The following is a 16837-nucleotide window of genomic DNA, read 5'->3' on the forward strand; positions in this document are numbered from 1 at the left end:
ACAGACTAAAAAGGTGCACACACACGCACATATAAAAATATATATTATTATTTATAATACAACTACTTATGGAAGTGGCAAGTACCATCCTAACTGAGGGTCTCTCTCTAATGTGAGAGACAAGGGCGAATATATGCCTTTTCTAAGATGATGTACAGCTACAACGCATGCACACATCATCTAAAAAGCATGCTTTCTGCATCAGAGCATTTCTTTACACATATGAAAATTTAAGCAATTAACTAGAACCCATATAATTAATTAGGTAAAGTATTTTAAATCAGGTGACAGGCCTAATATATACACATTTCAAATGCCCTTTCTTCTCAGACACCTCTCACATTCGTTCCCTTCCACCTTGACTTTGAAAAATGCCTCTTGCATACACCTCCAAACACTTCAACTGGATCTGCCAGCACAGAACCCCCATGATACATAACAGAGGCCCAGAACCATTGGGCTCTTAAAGGTAAAGGTTAAGGGACCCCTGACCATTAGGTCCAGTCGTGACCAACTCTGGGGTTGCGGTGCTCATCTCGCTTTATTGGCCGAGGGAGCCGGCATACAGCTTCCGGGTCATGTGGCCAGCATGACTAAGCCGCTTCTGGCAAACCAGAGCAGCGCACAGAAACGCCGTTTACCTTCCCGCCAGAGCGGTACCTGTTTATCTACTTGCACTTTGACATGCTTTCGAACTGCTAGGTTGGCAGGAGCAGGAACCGAGCAACGGGAGCTCACCCCGTCGCAGGGATTCGAACCGCCGACCTTCTGATCGGCAAGTCCTAGGCTCTGTGGTTTAACCCACAGCGCCACCCGCGTCCCATCCTAGCATCAGGCAAAATGAGACAGTCCACCCCTGGCTGCAGTAAGGTAAGGCACAGCAAATAATCATTTTATTATGTTTTTACTAACACAAGGGAAAATAGTCTTTTGGAAATTCTGCCTTGGCACCAAAATGCTTGGAAAACCCCTGCCAATATTTATCCTTGGGTTAAAAAAAGGGGCCATTCTATGGTTAAATTGGAAGATGTGCTTTGAATGACAAACTATATATATTTCTATGTAGTTGTGTGTATGTGTATGTATGTATACCCCCACACCCCCACACCCAGCAATTTGAAAGCTCAGTCATGCTGAAAAACCTCATCCGTTTTCTTGTAGGATGGGAGCACAGTTATTATCAACTTGAAAAGTATAATTTCATGGCTCAAAAGACCCATTTAACAACAGTTTCCAATTGGGTTTATTAGGGCAGGGCTCATGACCATTTTGTACAGTAATTCCCATGTTTTGTACCAATTTTTTTTAGTGTCATTTAAGGTTGCAAGGGGCTCACCCCACCAGAAGCATCTCCTGAGCAAGTTCCACTGAAATGAATGGGATTTGCTCCACTGAGTGAAGTAGATTTGTGCAGGAGACATTCTTAGTGGTTTGTGCCCAGAAGCAGCTACTAAATAGATCCCACGGGTGACTCCAATAACCCCCAGCTAGAAGCACACCCAGATTCTTCGCTTGCCACAAAAGAAACCAAGAAATTCAAATAATGAAGCAAGTACCTTAATGTGATACTGGGCAAGCTTTAAAAATGCAAGATAACAAGAACCACATGTTAGAAACATGGAAGAGAAATGCAAAATACAGTAAAGGAAGAACTAAATTTGCACTGAAGTGGATTCCGTTGTTGTTGTAAAAAAAAAAAAATTAATACTGCTGAGTATTTTACGAAACAAAAAGCGAAACAAAAAAGCAAGACACTAAGGAAACAAAAAGGCAGCCGAAAAATATGTACAACAATTTTTATTGGCGAGGAAAAAAAAGTTATTTATTGTAACGTGGATAGACTTTCTTTAGTCTTACCATTAAAGACACACAGATATAGCAAAGGAAGCAAGGGTAGGAAAGGGGAGAGAGAGGAGTGAAATGAGTATTGAGAAAATAGCGCAGGCTCAGAGACAAGTCAGACAGTTAGCAAATCCACAATGGATCTAATGAGCTGAAGCAACACTGAGCCCCCTTTTAGCTAGAGTCCCAAAATTCTGTAACTCCGCCTTCATCAACCTTGTGCCCTCCAGAGGTTTTGAACTACAACCAATAGGAATCAGTGGCACTTAGCTGACCTCCCACCACGTGCGTCACTTTGGCTTACCCAGGGAGAGAGGGAAAGGGGCAAAGCCGGGGGGGGGGAGCGCCCCAGGGGCTCCGATGGTACCAACCTCGCTGCCACCTCACCTCTCACCCTCCCGGTACCCTGAGGGCTGCTCTGCTCCCTGTTGCTGACCCTTGGCTGCGCTGGCTGGGGCAGATGGAAGTTGTAGTCCAAAATATCCAGAGGGCACCAGCTTGGAAAAGGCTGTTCTAATACCTACTTTCACAAAGACAATTTTGGGGGCAGGAGAAGAAGAATTATTGTGGGTGAAAGGGTGATGGGCAAGGCTGCTCACTCCAAGAGGTCTCTCTATATCAACTGACCAAAGATCTCTTGTTTTTGCATCACAAAACCTGAGAGGTTAGGCAGAAAACCTACTGCTAATTCCTGAGCCTTGAAAATGAACTGTTTGGAAAGTCCCTGGTTAATTTAACTGTCTCAATCACTACAAAGTTACATAAACTACAAGGCACCCTGTAAGCAGACTTCAGAAATAAAACTCATTCATGTTTCTATCCATTATATTTTCTATCCAGAATATTTATGTTTGCTAGGATGCTTTTTTCTAAATTAGTTATCCCCTGAAGGTGTTAAAATGTCAATGTTAAGATGTTTATAAGTTTTATAAGTTGTTGGCCAGCTTTATAAGTTGTTGGCCTCTGTCTGTCTAAAGAGACAATGGACAAATGTGCCATTGGGGTGGGGAGGTTTAAAGTCAAACTGAGAGAGTTATTTGCCTGCAGTGGGTGTAGAGTTTAGCAATATTTTGACAAAACCACTTAATGAAGACTTTTGAAGCTGATCCACGGGGAGGCTTTGCGCAGTTTCCAGATCTGTTAAAGCAATTCAATAATCTAGTGCTAAAAATGGCACAATTATCTAGGTGCTGAAATGCAGAGAATAGAAGGGAACATCTAACAGAGTATGGTACATGCTAGATTAAGCAATGTTAAATGCTTCTTAAGGTCAAGCCTTTTCACACAAATTTTAGTGATGAGAAGGATGAAACTTTTTGCATGTATTTAGTATTCCACATGCATTGTCAACAGCTGAAGTGTGCAGTCCTGGGTTATTTCAACTAAAGAAGGGTAGATGGAATCAAACAGCTTCACTGTGGGTTTATTTAGTCCTATTTTTCCCAATTGTCTGTAGGTACACACACCCAAACACCCCCCCCCCCGTGAGAAAGCTTACCTCTTTTTCATCTCTAGCAACTGGTTATTAAGGACAGATCTCTCTTCGTCCAGCTGAAAGAGAAAATCAGTCTCATTTACCATTTAAGAATCAAACAGTGCTATCTTCTAATTCAAACATCCTGCAACTTTGCCTAATTTGCAGATTGTCTTCTCTCCAGAGGTGAAAAAAGGGGGGATCCTCTGCAACTTAAGCCATTTTCACATAATTTTTTTATTTTCAGCAGGCGCATGAGGCAAAGCTGTCTCTTCCCCAACTCTTTCTCCCCTCTTCACATGCTCTCTTTGCCCAGAGGGATTTGTTGAATCCTGACAGGAGAGTCCTCCCCTGCCCCTTTTAATCCCACAACAGCAGCCAGCCTGGCCCCTAGAACTCCCCTGGCCCCCAGATCTCCCTAGCTATAGCCATTCCCCTCCATCTCTCAGCTCTGAGCTTTGGCCCTCAGTTCCCAAGAGAGGCTGATGCTCTCTCTCTCTCTCTCTCTCCCCCACAAGAGAGAGAAGGAAAGTGCAAACCATGGGAGGTTTGGCCTAGAACAGACATCATATTGTGCTTGAAGTCTAATATAGCTATTTTCAGTGACAGCTCCAGAGGACAGCTCATCTGCCTCCCCCGCACAGGCAGGCTGCACATGCTACTGCTCTCAATTTCAAGGCTTGCTGTAGAGGCAAGAAAACTGAAACTCCAGAGGTGGAAGGAGAAGAATTTGGAAGGAAAAGTGCCTTTGTTCTGAAGGATGGAGGATACAAGGGCTTAAATCGGAGGTAAACAAGGGCAGCCCATGAAATCTCCTTCCTGCAAGCTGCAGAGATGTAACCTACTGCAAAAAGGTAAAATTCACATTTGTTGCTCCACCCACCACTGCCATGCCCCCACCCCAATTGACTTCAAGGGGCATCTTTGGCAATAGCTTGTCACGGAGAGCCCTCAGAGATCTCCTCTGGACAGCAGACTTCCTCAGAACTGAGGAATGTTGTGAGATGACAGGTACCCCCTCTGCACCTTCTGAAGACAATTGTTCCAATGGGTTTTCCCAGCTAGATGAACGGTTCTCTGCCATGGGTGTCTATTTTGCATTCTTTTGATTTAGAAAAACATGTATTTGTTTTCCTCTTTCTACTGTACATTGCCTGTGATGCACTTGTGTGGAAGAATATTAATAAATTACTAACTATAATAATAATAATCTGCCAGTTTAACCTCACCACAGTCTGAAAATCCTTATAATGCCCTAGAGCTGGGTCAGTATTCATGGAGGAACAGGTCTGCTGTACACAGTGTTTGATGAGAAAGTATCAACTCCCTCTCCCACTCAAATGGTGCAGCCAGACTACATGTACTTACTCCTTAGGAACACCACATCTCTACATATTATGTGATATAAATAACCACCACAAAAGCTCTGAATATGACATACTTATTTTACAATTTATTTTTAATATATCCAAGAAAAGACCTTTGCTTCTTGCTGATAATTTCTGGCAGTAGCCCTTCTCCCTGCCCCCATCAACTGAAAAAAATTGCATATGCAATTGGTCCCAGCAGGACCAAATGGATTATGGGAAATTCTTTCAGAAAAAAATACGTAGAATGGACGATTAATTTTTTTAAGTAATAAGACTTCCTAATTTTAAATTAAGGGCTGCCACACGAAGATTTGAAATACTGCAAGTCAGAAAATTTCCCCAAGGTAAGGGTCTAATATATGATTGAATATCCTTTAATTAATTACAAAGCAGCTAATTACTTAAGCAGTCATGAAGAGAACACCCATATTTCCTCTACTCAAATACACAAACTTCAGATGTAAATATAAAACACTGATGAAATAATACCAATTAAATCTGCAAAATGCCTCAGGCATATACAGATTCACTAACAGATACTGGCCAGAATTTATATTGTTATCATAGCAGTACCAATCAAAAATACCTGCAAGGTAGAATCATAGAATCATAGAGTTGGAAGAGACCACAAGGGCCATCGAGTCCAACCCCCTGCCAAGCAGGAAACACCATCAGAGCACTCCTGACATATGGTTGTCAAGCCTCTGCTTAAAGACCTCCAAAAGAGGAGACTCCACCACACTCCTTGGCAGCAAATTCCACTGTCAAACAGCTCTTACTGTCAGGAAGTTCTTCCTAATGTTTAGGTGGAATCTTCTTTCTTGTAGTTTGGATCCATTGCTCCGTGTCCGCTTCTCTGGAGCAGCAGAAAACAACCTTTCTCCCTCCTCTATGTGACATCCTTTTATATATTTGAACATGGCTATCATATCGCCCCTTAACCTCCTCTTCTCCAGGCTAAACATGCCCAGCTCCCTTAGCCGTTCCTCATAAGGCATCGTTTCCAGGCCTTTGACCATTTTGGTTGCCCTCCTCTGGACACGTTCCAGTTTGTCAGTGTCCTTCTTGAACTGTGGTGCCCAGAACTGGACACAGTACTCCAGGTGAGGTCTGACCAGAGCAGAATACAGTGGCACTATTACTTCCCTTGATCTAGATACTATACTCCTATTGATGCAGCCCAGAATTGCATTGGCTTTTTTAGCTGCCGCGTCACACTGTTGGCTCACGTCAAGTTTGTGGTCAACCAAGACTCCTAGATCCTTTTCACATGTACTGCTCTCAAGCCAGGTGTCACCCATCTTGTATTGGTGCCTCTCATTTTTTTTGCCCAAGTGCAATACTTTACATTTCTCCCTGTTAAAATTCATCTTGTTTGTTTTTGCCCAGTTCTCTAATCTGTCAAGGTCGTTTTGAAGTGTGATCCTGTCCTCTGGGGTGTTAGTCACCCCTCCCAGTTTGGTGTCATCTGCAAATTTGATCAGGATGCCCTTGAGTCCATCATCCAAGTCGTTGATAAAGATGTTGAATAAGACTGGCTCAAGACAGAACCCTGTGGCACCCCACTAGTCACTCTTCAAAGGTAAGTGGAAGACTCATCTTGCTAGACATTAAATCTCACTCCGAAAAATAAGCTCATTCTGGACAGCTTTCATTTACTGCTTTCTAACTTCCTCTGGACAAAGAAAGGCTGGTCATCTGAATTTTATGCAGGCCCCTCTCTGACGTACATTCTAAAGCAGAGGTCTTCAGGGACCCTTTCCACACTGGCTTCTCCGCCATAGAACCAGAGAGTTCTTTTAGGGCACACACGCATGGCTGCCAGGTCAGGAGCCTCCCACTTCCTGAGATTTCAGGGCCAAACCTGAGACCTGGGGGCGGCTCCTGGAGATGTCATGGATCAGGCCTCAGTGATCTCATTAAGCACAGTCGTTATTTTCAAACAAAAAACACAAGGACCAACAAATGAGCAAATAGGTCACTCATTGGAATTTAAGTCAGAAATCTTAGTGAAAGGGGGTACAGTGGTACCTCGGGTTAAGTACTTAATTCATTCCAGAGGTCCGTTCTTAACCTGAAACTGTTCTTAACCTGAAGCACCACTTTAGCTTATGGGGCCTCCTGCTGCCACCATGCTACTGGAGCACGATTTCTGTTCTCATCCTGAAGCAAAGTTCTTAACCCGAGGTACTATTTCTGGGTTAGCGGAGTCTGTAACCTGAAGCGTATGTAACCCGAGGTACCACTGTATTCCCAGGTCCAGCAGAATTAAGGGGGTCGTTCCTTCTTACCTGCTTAGGCAGCCTGGGTAGGGCAGCCCCACATGGAGGTTCAAGCCTGCCAGCTGGGGGCGGTGGGTGTACCTGGAGACTTCAGGCCCAAGGGGCCTGACAGCCGTACACACACTCAGTTTACACGGGTGCTGGTCAGGTTTCATCACTGCTCTGTGTGAGCTAACAGTGCGCCCTAGAAGATCTTGCTGAGTTATAGTGGTAACGATAAACCAATGGACTTGGCTGCCATTACTGATCTTTTTGATAAGGTTCCAAGGAACATCCAGGTTTGCTCACAACACTGTTGAAAAAACCTTAGCAAATCAACATGTTTCACTTATGTTTTAGGGCTAGCCAATTCACATTCCTTGGCACCCCAACTTGGTAAGTGGATATTCTTCCTAGGCTAACACTCCAATTCCAGTTACCAGATTTCTTTACTCTAGGACTTCTCTGCCAACAACTGTCATATAGAATCATAGAATCCTAGAGTTGGAAGAGACCACAAGGGCCATCGAGTCCAACCCCCTGCCAAGCAGGAAACACCATCAGAGCACTCCTGACATATGGTTGTCAAGCCTCTGCTTAAAGACCTCCAAAGAAGGAGACTCCACCACACTCCTTGGCAGCAAATTCCACTGTCAAACAGCTCTCACTGTCAGGAAGTTCTTCCTAATGTTTAGGTGGAATCTTCTTTCTTGTAGTTTGGATCCATTGCTCCGTGTCCAGAGCAACCTTTCTCCCTCCTCTATGGAGGAAGGGAAGGTGAAGAAGAGGCAGAAAGTCCTTGGACCAGATTTAACTTTGGGTTAAACTCTTTCTCTTAACCAATTTACACCCAGTCACCCACCCACCCACCCACCTGGAAGCCCCTTCCGAAGCCTTATGTAATGGGGGCAACGGAAATGCAGATAGGTGAGCAACTTCTTTTTGTTGCAAGAGGGCCTGTGCAGGAGAAGGGACTGGCAAATTGGGCTTCCTGGTGTGATTTTGAATTTTAAGAAGTTAGAGAGGTAAATTTAGGCTGCCTCCACTTCAGCAATCCTTACCCACCAACTTGGTAAGCTACTCGCTTCTGCTGGGCTGGGGGTGCTCCTGTACTGAAAGGGAGCATTGGGATGCCTTGCAGAAGTGGCGGATCTGGGCTAATTAGCTACACTAGGCTTTATCACGTATTTAGCTCCATGACTACCATGCCTTGGGTAGACACCCATTATTAGTGCCCCCTCTTTATCCAACCATTTAAAGTTGCTTACAAATCAAATTTAAAATTCAATTTTTTAAAAAATGTATGTCTGCAAGCCATACCCAGAGTGCTTTGTTGGCACACGTCCAGCATCGGAGCCTGTGCTTGCAATAAGGTCTACATACTATTTTAGTTCACATTAATTAGTCCAGGGACCCCTGCAGGTTTTCCCAAGAGACAAAAGGACAAGAATTGCTGTAAGAGGCTGAAATGTAATGCCCGGGCTCTCTGCCTCCTCAGTGTCCCAGTTTCTTCTCAGCTTCCCAACTACTGCTGATATAGTTTTCAAGCCCAAAGCGATACTAATGACAAAGCTTGGGCATTCTGCATATCCCCAGGTTGCTGAGGACATCTGCTTCTCTTTTGAATAACCAAGTTCCTAGTCCTCATATTTGCAAATAAAAGCTTGTAGAAGAATCCATGCTTGTCTCCTACTCATTCCTCTCGCACAAAAACTCTAACCCAAATCAAAATACGATTGCAAATTACTTCAAAACATGATGCATGCGGCAAAATTAGAAAGATATTAAGTAGATGTACCCAGATACTTGGTTCTGACTACAGGTTTTGGATCGTCTTGTTACCTTTGCAATGAATACACTTACTACCCAATGAGGAGAAGGATGAAAAGATGATGACAGATTGTGTGAACATAATATGCTCTCTAAGGTGTTGGGGCCATTGCAGAGTTTTTCTTAGATCCCTGACTTAGAAGTTAGCTGAAAGTTGCTTGTGTGTGATGTGCAAAGGCTGAAGCAGAATACAGATCCCTTGAGTCAGCACCAAGTGTGTGATCCTGGCCAACTCCCATTCATTTCAACAGAGATTGTGCATGAAAGGCCCATACTATATGTATATGTCAATAAATGGTATGAAATAGATTTTAAACAGCTACTAAATGACCACACATCTATCCCAAGCAAATCTCACAGCAAGCACAATGAATCTCATTTGCACATATTCCAGTTCAGAATCATCAAACACAGCTTTCAATACTTAAAAACAGTTTTGCTCACTTGCTCAAATATCCCTTTTACAAATTAGTGCTGGGGTGTGTTGTTGGTTTGGGAGTGGGGGGGGGAGTGGGGGTTCAGCAGGCAGCTTCAGAAGGTCACTGTGACAAAAACCCCATTATAGAGATATTAATGTAAGGAAAGCCACTGACATAAAGGTTGACCAATCTCTAAAGCCAATAGATGTAGACCCCTGCTAACAATCAACACTTCTTTCCATCAAACCTCCTCTCTCCTGCAAAGGATTTGTTGGGCATTATGCAATTTTTCCCCTTTCTTGGATATCTTTGAAGATATTATGCTCAAATGCTTTGAAACCCAATGGAAGAGCCACAAACGTAGCACCTTGGAGATAAGACTGGCTTTCCTGTCAGGGTGGACTTCAGCCGCCCACAAGAGATCACCCCACAATAAACACTGAATTCATTTTAAGTTCTCGTTGCCTTGTTGCTGCTGCTTTCCTGGCATTTATACCCTGAAAGACAATTTCCCTCAATCATCAGCATGTGCCGAAATATCTCTCTCTCTCTCTCTCTCTCTCTCTCACTCACACACACACACACACACACACGAATGGAAGAGCATGGCTAGCTCTTAAAAACTCACTTATAGCAAACTCCACCCCTGGAAAGTCAACGTGAAAGGACATACCTTCTGGTGACTGGTGACTTCCCCTTTGCCAAGCTCCTCGGCAAGTTTAATGTTCTCTTCTTGCAAGACGGCAAGCTGCTGGGACTTCTCAGCCTCTACCAGCTTTAGTACTTCTCTGTGAAGACAGAGAGCGCATGGTTACCATAGGAACAAGAAGGGCAAGGGAGGGGAACAGTGGGAGAGAAATCAGCTTTGCAGCTTGCAAAAAAAAGGAAGGGAGAGAAAATCTCATGCTTGATGAGATATATAATAAGGTGACAACCCACATCCCAAATGCCCTCCTCTGTCCAGCATCGATCTTCGAAAGGAAGGCAGTGGATGCTAGGTGTGGAATCACTTCTTTTTAAATGAATTACTTTCCATGCCATTTGAAGCATTTTCTTAAAAAGCAAATACACACATTTATCATAGCTGTAAGTGGGCTGGGTCAAGTATAACCGTGTTAAGAGTCTTCTCTCATGAATGGTGTGAGCTGAGAGAGACTGAAGAAGAGTTCAGGCAGCAGACTGCCACAACCCCCCCCCCCAACAACAACACACACACAACCAGTCCCCAGATGTTGCAGCAATTTGTTTCTAATTAAAACCCCACTCAACAATCTTGCAATAGGTGCAGGGTGAAATATGCAATCAGGCTTACCGTATTTTTCGCTCTATAAGATGCACATTTTCCCTCCTAAAAAGTAAGGGAAAATGTGTGTGTGTCTTATGGAGCGAATGCAGGCTGCGCGGCTAAGCCAGAAGCCAGAATAGAGAGAGGCAGCGCTGCGCAGTGCTCCGTCTCGCTGTTCTGGCTTCTGGGACAGCCCGCGAAGCCTCCGCAGGGCATGGGGATGAAGGCTCCCCGTGCCCTGCGGAGGCTTCGTGCAAAGATAGACCAGATAGAGGGAGCGCTGTGCAGCGCTCCCTCTAGCTATTCTGGCTTTTGGATAGCCCCCGTGAAGCCTCCGTAGGGCAGCGGGATGAAGGCTCCCTGCTGTCCTGCGAAGGCTTTGCCTTCCTCTTGCGGGAAGTGGGGGGAAGGGACAGAACGTGCAACTCTGTCCCTTCCCCCACCTCCCAGAAAAGCCCCCAAGAACCGCACTCCCTTTAAAGAGCGTGCGGTTCTTGTGGGAGATGGGGGTAGGTACAGAGGGCAGCTTACCCGCGGGCAGCCTCTTCCGGGCAGGGGGAGCCTTCATCCCGCTGCCCGGGAGAGGCTTCAGCGGCTATCCCAGAAGCCAGAACAGCTAGAGAATTATTTTTTTCTTGTTTCCTCCCCCCCAAACTAGGTGCGTCTTATCGTCTGGGGTGACCTGGAGAGCGAAAAATACGGTATATTATATATAAAGACAACTCACAAAGTGGCAGCTATGTTATTGTCAAGACTTATTTTAGGGCTGATTTTGGTGGGTTTTCAGCGCTTTCTACTCCCCACTCCTAACTCTCTCCCTCCTCTCCCAGCTTTTTGCTTCTCTGCTGCTTGTGAATGGCAAACATTCCACAGCCATCCAGAAGAAAGAGGGAGATGAAAATAAAATAAACTAAGTCAGTTGTGTTACAAGATCAACCAGGTACCTTGGAGGGTAAAAAGCAAAAGCCCACAAATTGCCTTCCGCAAGTATATGAGAACATTTATGGCTTGCACTACTACATTGCTTGCTTGCTAATCATTCCCTAGTGGCAAACAACTAGAGCAGTGGTTCCCAATTAGGGGTCCAGGGCCCCCTGGAGGTCCACGGAACGCACCCAGGGGGTCCACAGCTCCATCTCTTGCATCCCCCTGAACTACATTTTTGTCATTTTTGCATGTTAATATCATGATGTTTATGGTCTGTTTTAGCACTGTGCAATTTTTCAATATATTGGCCAAAATTGGTTTTGAAATCACACCGCGTTAACGATTTTGACTCGGCAATACACAGCAATATGAGTGCAGGGCAGCCAATTTCAAGGCACTGCCGATATCGCATGATGATCTCAGCCGATAACGCTGCTGATCTGAGCTGCCTTCCCTCATGCTGAGGGAGACCAGGGCAACCGATTGCGAGGCACTGTCTTCCCCTTATGCCGACGGAGAACAGGACAGCTGATCGCCCTCACGTCAAGGCACAGTGGCACCACCTTCCCCTAGCACTGAGGTAGAGCAGCTTTTCTCAGTCTGCAGGGAAGCAGCAGCAGCAGCCACAGAGGACATGCATCTTCACTGGCTGCCCCGCCGATGAAGGCTCTATCCCTATGCCCTCTGACTCAAACCACGTGATGAAGGTGCCTCCGCTTCCTCTCCCCTCCCCACCCATCTGATCTCTATGGCTGCTCCCTCCCGCATCCCCACGCCTGATTTCAGACACTGTGATATATTGGAATATCGTGATGTTTAGTTGCTGATATATTCCGATGTTGAAAACCAGATACCGCTCAGCCCTGGGTTTTGTTTGTTTGTTTATTTTTTACTATGTACCTAAAATCCTTTGCTTATTAGCGGCCACCTCATATTTTGTTCAAAAAATTGCTTTGCAGAGGTAACTACCACAGTTACCAAAACTTTCTAAAGCAGGGGGTCTGTGGCTTGGCTTTTGATAAATAGGGATTCCTCAGTAATTAGCTAATTGGGAACCACTGAACTAGAGAGAAGCAGTGCAGGAAGCATCAAGAATCAGCCCAGTGCAAGCAGCACACCATCTAGTGTGCTCCTGGGTTAATTTCCACCCACAGAGGGGTCATAACCAGAAGACTCAGCCACCCAGCTCAAATTCAAAGTGTTGTCTGGTGAACGATCAGCATCAGCAACACTGAAGAGCCCTGAGATCATCTGCATTAGGAGTTCCAACATCTAAGAGTTTTCTAGCTGTTTTGGTTTGTCACCTCAAAAAGCAACCATGCACTTGTTCTTGTTGGCTTTTTGCAGTATAGTAACGCTGCAGAGAGCTTGCTGGGGAGACCATGCATTAAAAAGAAAGGACTCAAAAAGTACTTAAAGAAGGTTTTAATAAGAAAAACAAAAACTCCATTTACACTAAATATATTAACAAACAAACATGACCCAACCACCAACCCATCCCCCAGGGAAATGGGAGAGCTAGGTGCTGCTCCTTATATACTACACCCAGATGCTGACACACCTTAATCAAATACAACTCAGCAGCACCTGCTATGTTTCACAGCTGTAAAGCTGGGTCTCGTTATCTTGCTCTGGCCCTTGCTCCGGCCCCTTAAAGACATACACATGGAGTGGAACAATGATGAACCTTTACATTTAAAGAAACCATTCAACAGTTCTGTAAGTGGTCTTGAGTGATGCTTGGATTGCTGGAGAGTAAGAATGAGGCCCACTAATAGACATTTTTGGAGAAAGAATAATAGAATTGTAGAGTTGGAAGGGACCCTAAGGGTCATCTAGTCCAATCCTCTGCAATGCACAAATTTCAACCAAAGCATCCATGAAAGATGAGCATCCAACCTCTGATTAAAAATCCTCAGAAGGCGGAAGAATCCATTCCACTGTCAAACAACTCTTATTGTCAAATAGTTCTTCCAACTGTTGAGTCAGAATCTTCTTTCTTGTAACTTGAATCCGTTGGTTTGGTCCTACCCTCCAGAGCAGGAGAAAACAAGTTTCCTCCATCTTCCATGTAACAGTCCTTTAGATATTTGAAGATGTCCATCAGATCTCCTCTCAGTCTCCTCTTTTCCAGCCTCTTCAACTGCTCCTCCTAAGGCTTGGTTTTCAGACCTTTCACCATCTTGGTTGCCCTCCATGTTCCAGTTTCTCAATATCCTTCTTAAACTGCAGTGCCCAGAACTAGACACAGGACTCCAGGTGCGGTCTGATAAAATGGGACGATTACTTCTCTTGATCAGGACACGAGACTTCTGTTAAGCCCTTTTGCTGTTGCATCACACTGTTGACACGTGTGAAGCTTGTGGTCTACTAAGACCCCTAGATCCTTTTCACATGTACTGCTTGCTAGTAAGCTAGGTGTACCCCATCTTATATTTGTGGTTATTCCTACCCAAGTGCAGGAATACATTTGTCTCTATTGAAATACATTCTGTTAGTTTGGGTCCAGTTCTCCAACCTTTTAAGGTCATCTTGAATCCTGATTCTGTCTTCTGTGGCATTAGCTGTACCTCGTAGTTTGGTGTCATCTGCAAATTTGATGAACACCCTTTCAATTTCTTCATCTAAGTCATGGAACAACAACGGGCCCAGGATAGAACTCTGCAGTACCCCACCTGTCCCTTTTTTCCAGAATGATGAGGAACAATTAGTGAGTATGCTTTGGGTTCTGTCAGTCAACCCATTACAATTCTACCTAACAGCTACTTCCTTCAGTGCACATTTTGCCAACTTCTCTGCAAGAATATCATGAGGGACTTTGTCAAAAGCCTTACTGAAATCAAGATACACTACATCCACAGCATTTCCCTGATCCACCAAGTTTGTAACTCTATCAAAAAAAGGAATGAAATTCGTCTGGTATGACTTGATTTTGAGAAACCCATGCCTTCTATTGAGCCAGACCAGTTGTGCCCAGTATGGCCAAGACTGGCTTGGCTAGACCAGCATTCGGATACAGGTGTCCCCTCCCCCCCAAAAAAACCTGGAAAGTCACTCCAAACGTTATGTGGTAGCAAGCATGTTTACCACTGGGTGGGGAGCCAAGGCCAGTTTCAGTTCCTTGGCACTTGTAGCTGTGTGAAACATGCAATTGTAAAGGCATATTTCACCTCATCTGTCTCCTGAGAAATCTCTATGTGGGACAAGAAGCTACAGTTAGAACTGAATATGGAACAACTGACTGGTTCAAAATTGGGAAAGGAGTACGGCAAGGCTATATATTGTCTCCCTGCTTATTTAACTTATATGCTGAATTCATCATGTGAAAGGTTGGGCTGGATGAATCCCAAGGCGGAATTAAGATCGCCGGAAGAAATATCAGCAACCTCAGATATGCAGATGACACAACCTTGATGGCAGAAAGTGAGGAGGAATTAAAGAACCTTTTAATGAGGGTGAAAGAGGAGAGCGCAAAATATGATCTGAAGCTCAACATCAAAAAAACAAAGATCATGGCCACTGGTCCCATCACCTCCTGGCAAATAGAAGGGGAAGAAATGGAGGCAGGGAGAGATTTTACTTTCTTGGGCTCCATGATCACTGCAGATGGTGACAGCAGTCACGAAATTAAAAGACGCCTGCTCCTTGGGAGAAAGGCAATGGCAAACCTAGACAGCATCTTAAAAAGCAGAGACATCACCTTGCCAGCAAAGGTCCGTACAGTAAAAGCTATGGTTTTCCCAGTAGTGATGTTTGGAAGTGAGAGCTGGACCATAAAGAAGGCTGATCGCCGAAGAATTGATGCTTTTGAATTATGGTGCTGGAGGAGACTCTTGAGAGTCCCATGGACTGCAAGAAGATAAGCGTATCCATTCTTAAGGAAATCAGCCCTGAGTGCTCACTGGAAGGACAGAACCTGAAGCTGAGACTCCAGTACTTTGGCCACCTCATGAGAAGAGAAGACTCCCTGGAAAAGACCCTGATGCTGGGAAAGATGGAGGGCACAAGGAGAAGGGAACGACAGAGGACGAGATGGTGGGACAGTGTTCTCGAAGCTACAAACATGAGTGTGACCAAACCGCGGGAGGCAGTGGAAGACAGGAGTGCCTGGCGTGCTCTGGTCCAGGGGGTCACAAAGAGGCGGACACGACTAAACGACCAAACAACAATTTCTTGCATGTATTAACACGTCAAAAGAGTTCTGTGTAGAGCAGCTAGAGATGCTTTAACAGGGTAGTGGAGAACCTCTAGTCCATGGGTCTGAAATATGTCATTCAGCATGGGAAAGTTCTATCCATGGTTGCTGCAAAAGAAGAATCTGGAGCACACTCTAAGAACATTCCTGAGAATTCTGTGGCCTGGGTTTCTTTCCACTTCTACCAAAAATCTGACCACATAGAGAAAGGACAGGCATCAATCAACTCAATAGCATCTTGCAATAAAATCTAAATAACATTTTTCTATATAGTTTTGAACCCTGACTGATTCAATCACACTTGTTCTGTTCTGAAACCCAGAGCAGCATTCATTCCTGGCTCTTTTTGAACCATACACAACCCTGGAAATCATTATCTCCTCTTGATGTCTCCTGAGAGCAAATAAATTGGTTTGGAAATCAAGAGCTCCCCACCATCAAATAGCTTCTCAAATATGCAAATATGGGGTTGGCTTGGTTTTAAAGAGAAACGAGGGACCACTGTGAGTTGAATTTGAAGCATACAGTGCTTTGCGTGACAGAGCCTGCCTCCCTCTCTGCCCACAGAGACCGCAAAACTTGGCTGAACCTGCATCTCTCCCACAGCTAGTCGTGAAAAACCAACATGTTTGTTTCTGCTCATGCAAAATATGGGGGCGGGGGGGCGGGAAATCCCACACAAAATGAAACAAATCATCACCACCCTGCTGGAAATTAAAAATAAAGGCTTTTTTTGCAAACAAAATCCCTTATCACTTAGGATTAAGCGTTCCACATCCTCTGGTATCTGTGCTTGGGGTTGTTCCTCTAAGTCTAAGGCAATACCAGTAATGCTGTTATCAGGATTAGTAACAAGCAGAGCAATGAAAAAAAGAAAGAGATCAGCTTTGTGTGTGCACAATGTGGGGAGAGAGGAAAAGCCCCTCTCTGAAAAGTGCTCATGCCCCCAGGTGGCCAAACTACGCATACTTTCAAATCAGTAAACACAAACACAGCAGTCGACACAACATGATTTGTATTAACAATCGGTATCGCCCAGTAACTTTCAGTGACCCATAACTGCATAATTTTCACCACTACAGTGGTACCTTGGGTTAAGTACTTAATTCATTCCAGAAGTCCATTCTTAACCTGAAACTGTTCTTAACCTGAAGCAGCACTTTAGCTAATGGGGCCTCCTGCTGCTGCCGGAGCACGATTTCTGTTCTCATCCTGATGCAAAGTTCTTAACTCA

General features: G+C 44.6%; 1 protein-coding gene across 37 annotated transcripts in view; it reads right to left on the bottom strand.

Annotated features, from left to right (window-relative positions):
* Positions 1-16837, bottom strand: part of CLIP1 (CAP-Gly domain containing linker protein 1) — a 107793-nt gene that overhangs the window by 14959 nt on the left and 75997 nt on the right. For 29 of the 37 annotated variants that reach the window (XM_083476645.1, XM_083476650.1, XM_083476663.1 and 26 more), the window contains 3 exons: positions 9870-9984; positions 3341-3393; positions 1557-1577 (listed from right to left, as the gene is read on the bottom strand). In XM_083476645.1, the coding sequence (XP_083332771.1) occupies positions 1557-1577; positions 3341-3393; positions 9870-9984 (189 nt within the window). The remainder of the gene's footprint in view (positions 1-1556; positions 1578-3340; positions 3394-9869; positions 9985-16837) is intronic. The other 8 variants (XM_083476648.1, XM_083476665.1, XM_083476673.1 and 5 more) reach the window with 1 other exon arrangement.

The sequence above is a fragment of the Podarcis liolepis genome (assembly GCF_965112155.1).
Source record: "Podarcis liolepis genome assembly, chromosome: 15".
Classification (NCBI taxonomy): Eukaryota; Metazoa; Chordata; class Lepidosauria; order Squamata; family Lacertidae; genus Podarcis; species Podarcis liolepis.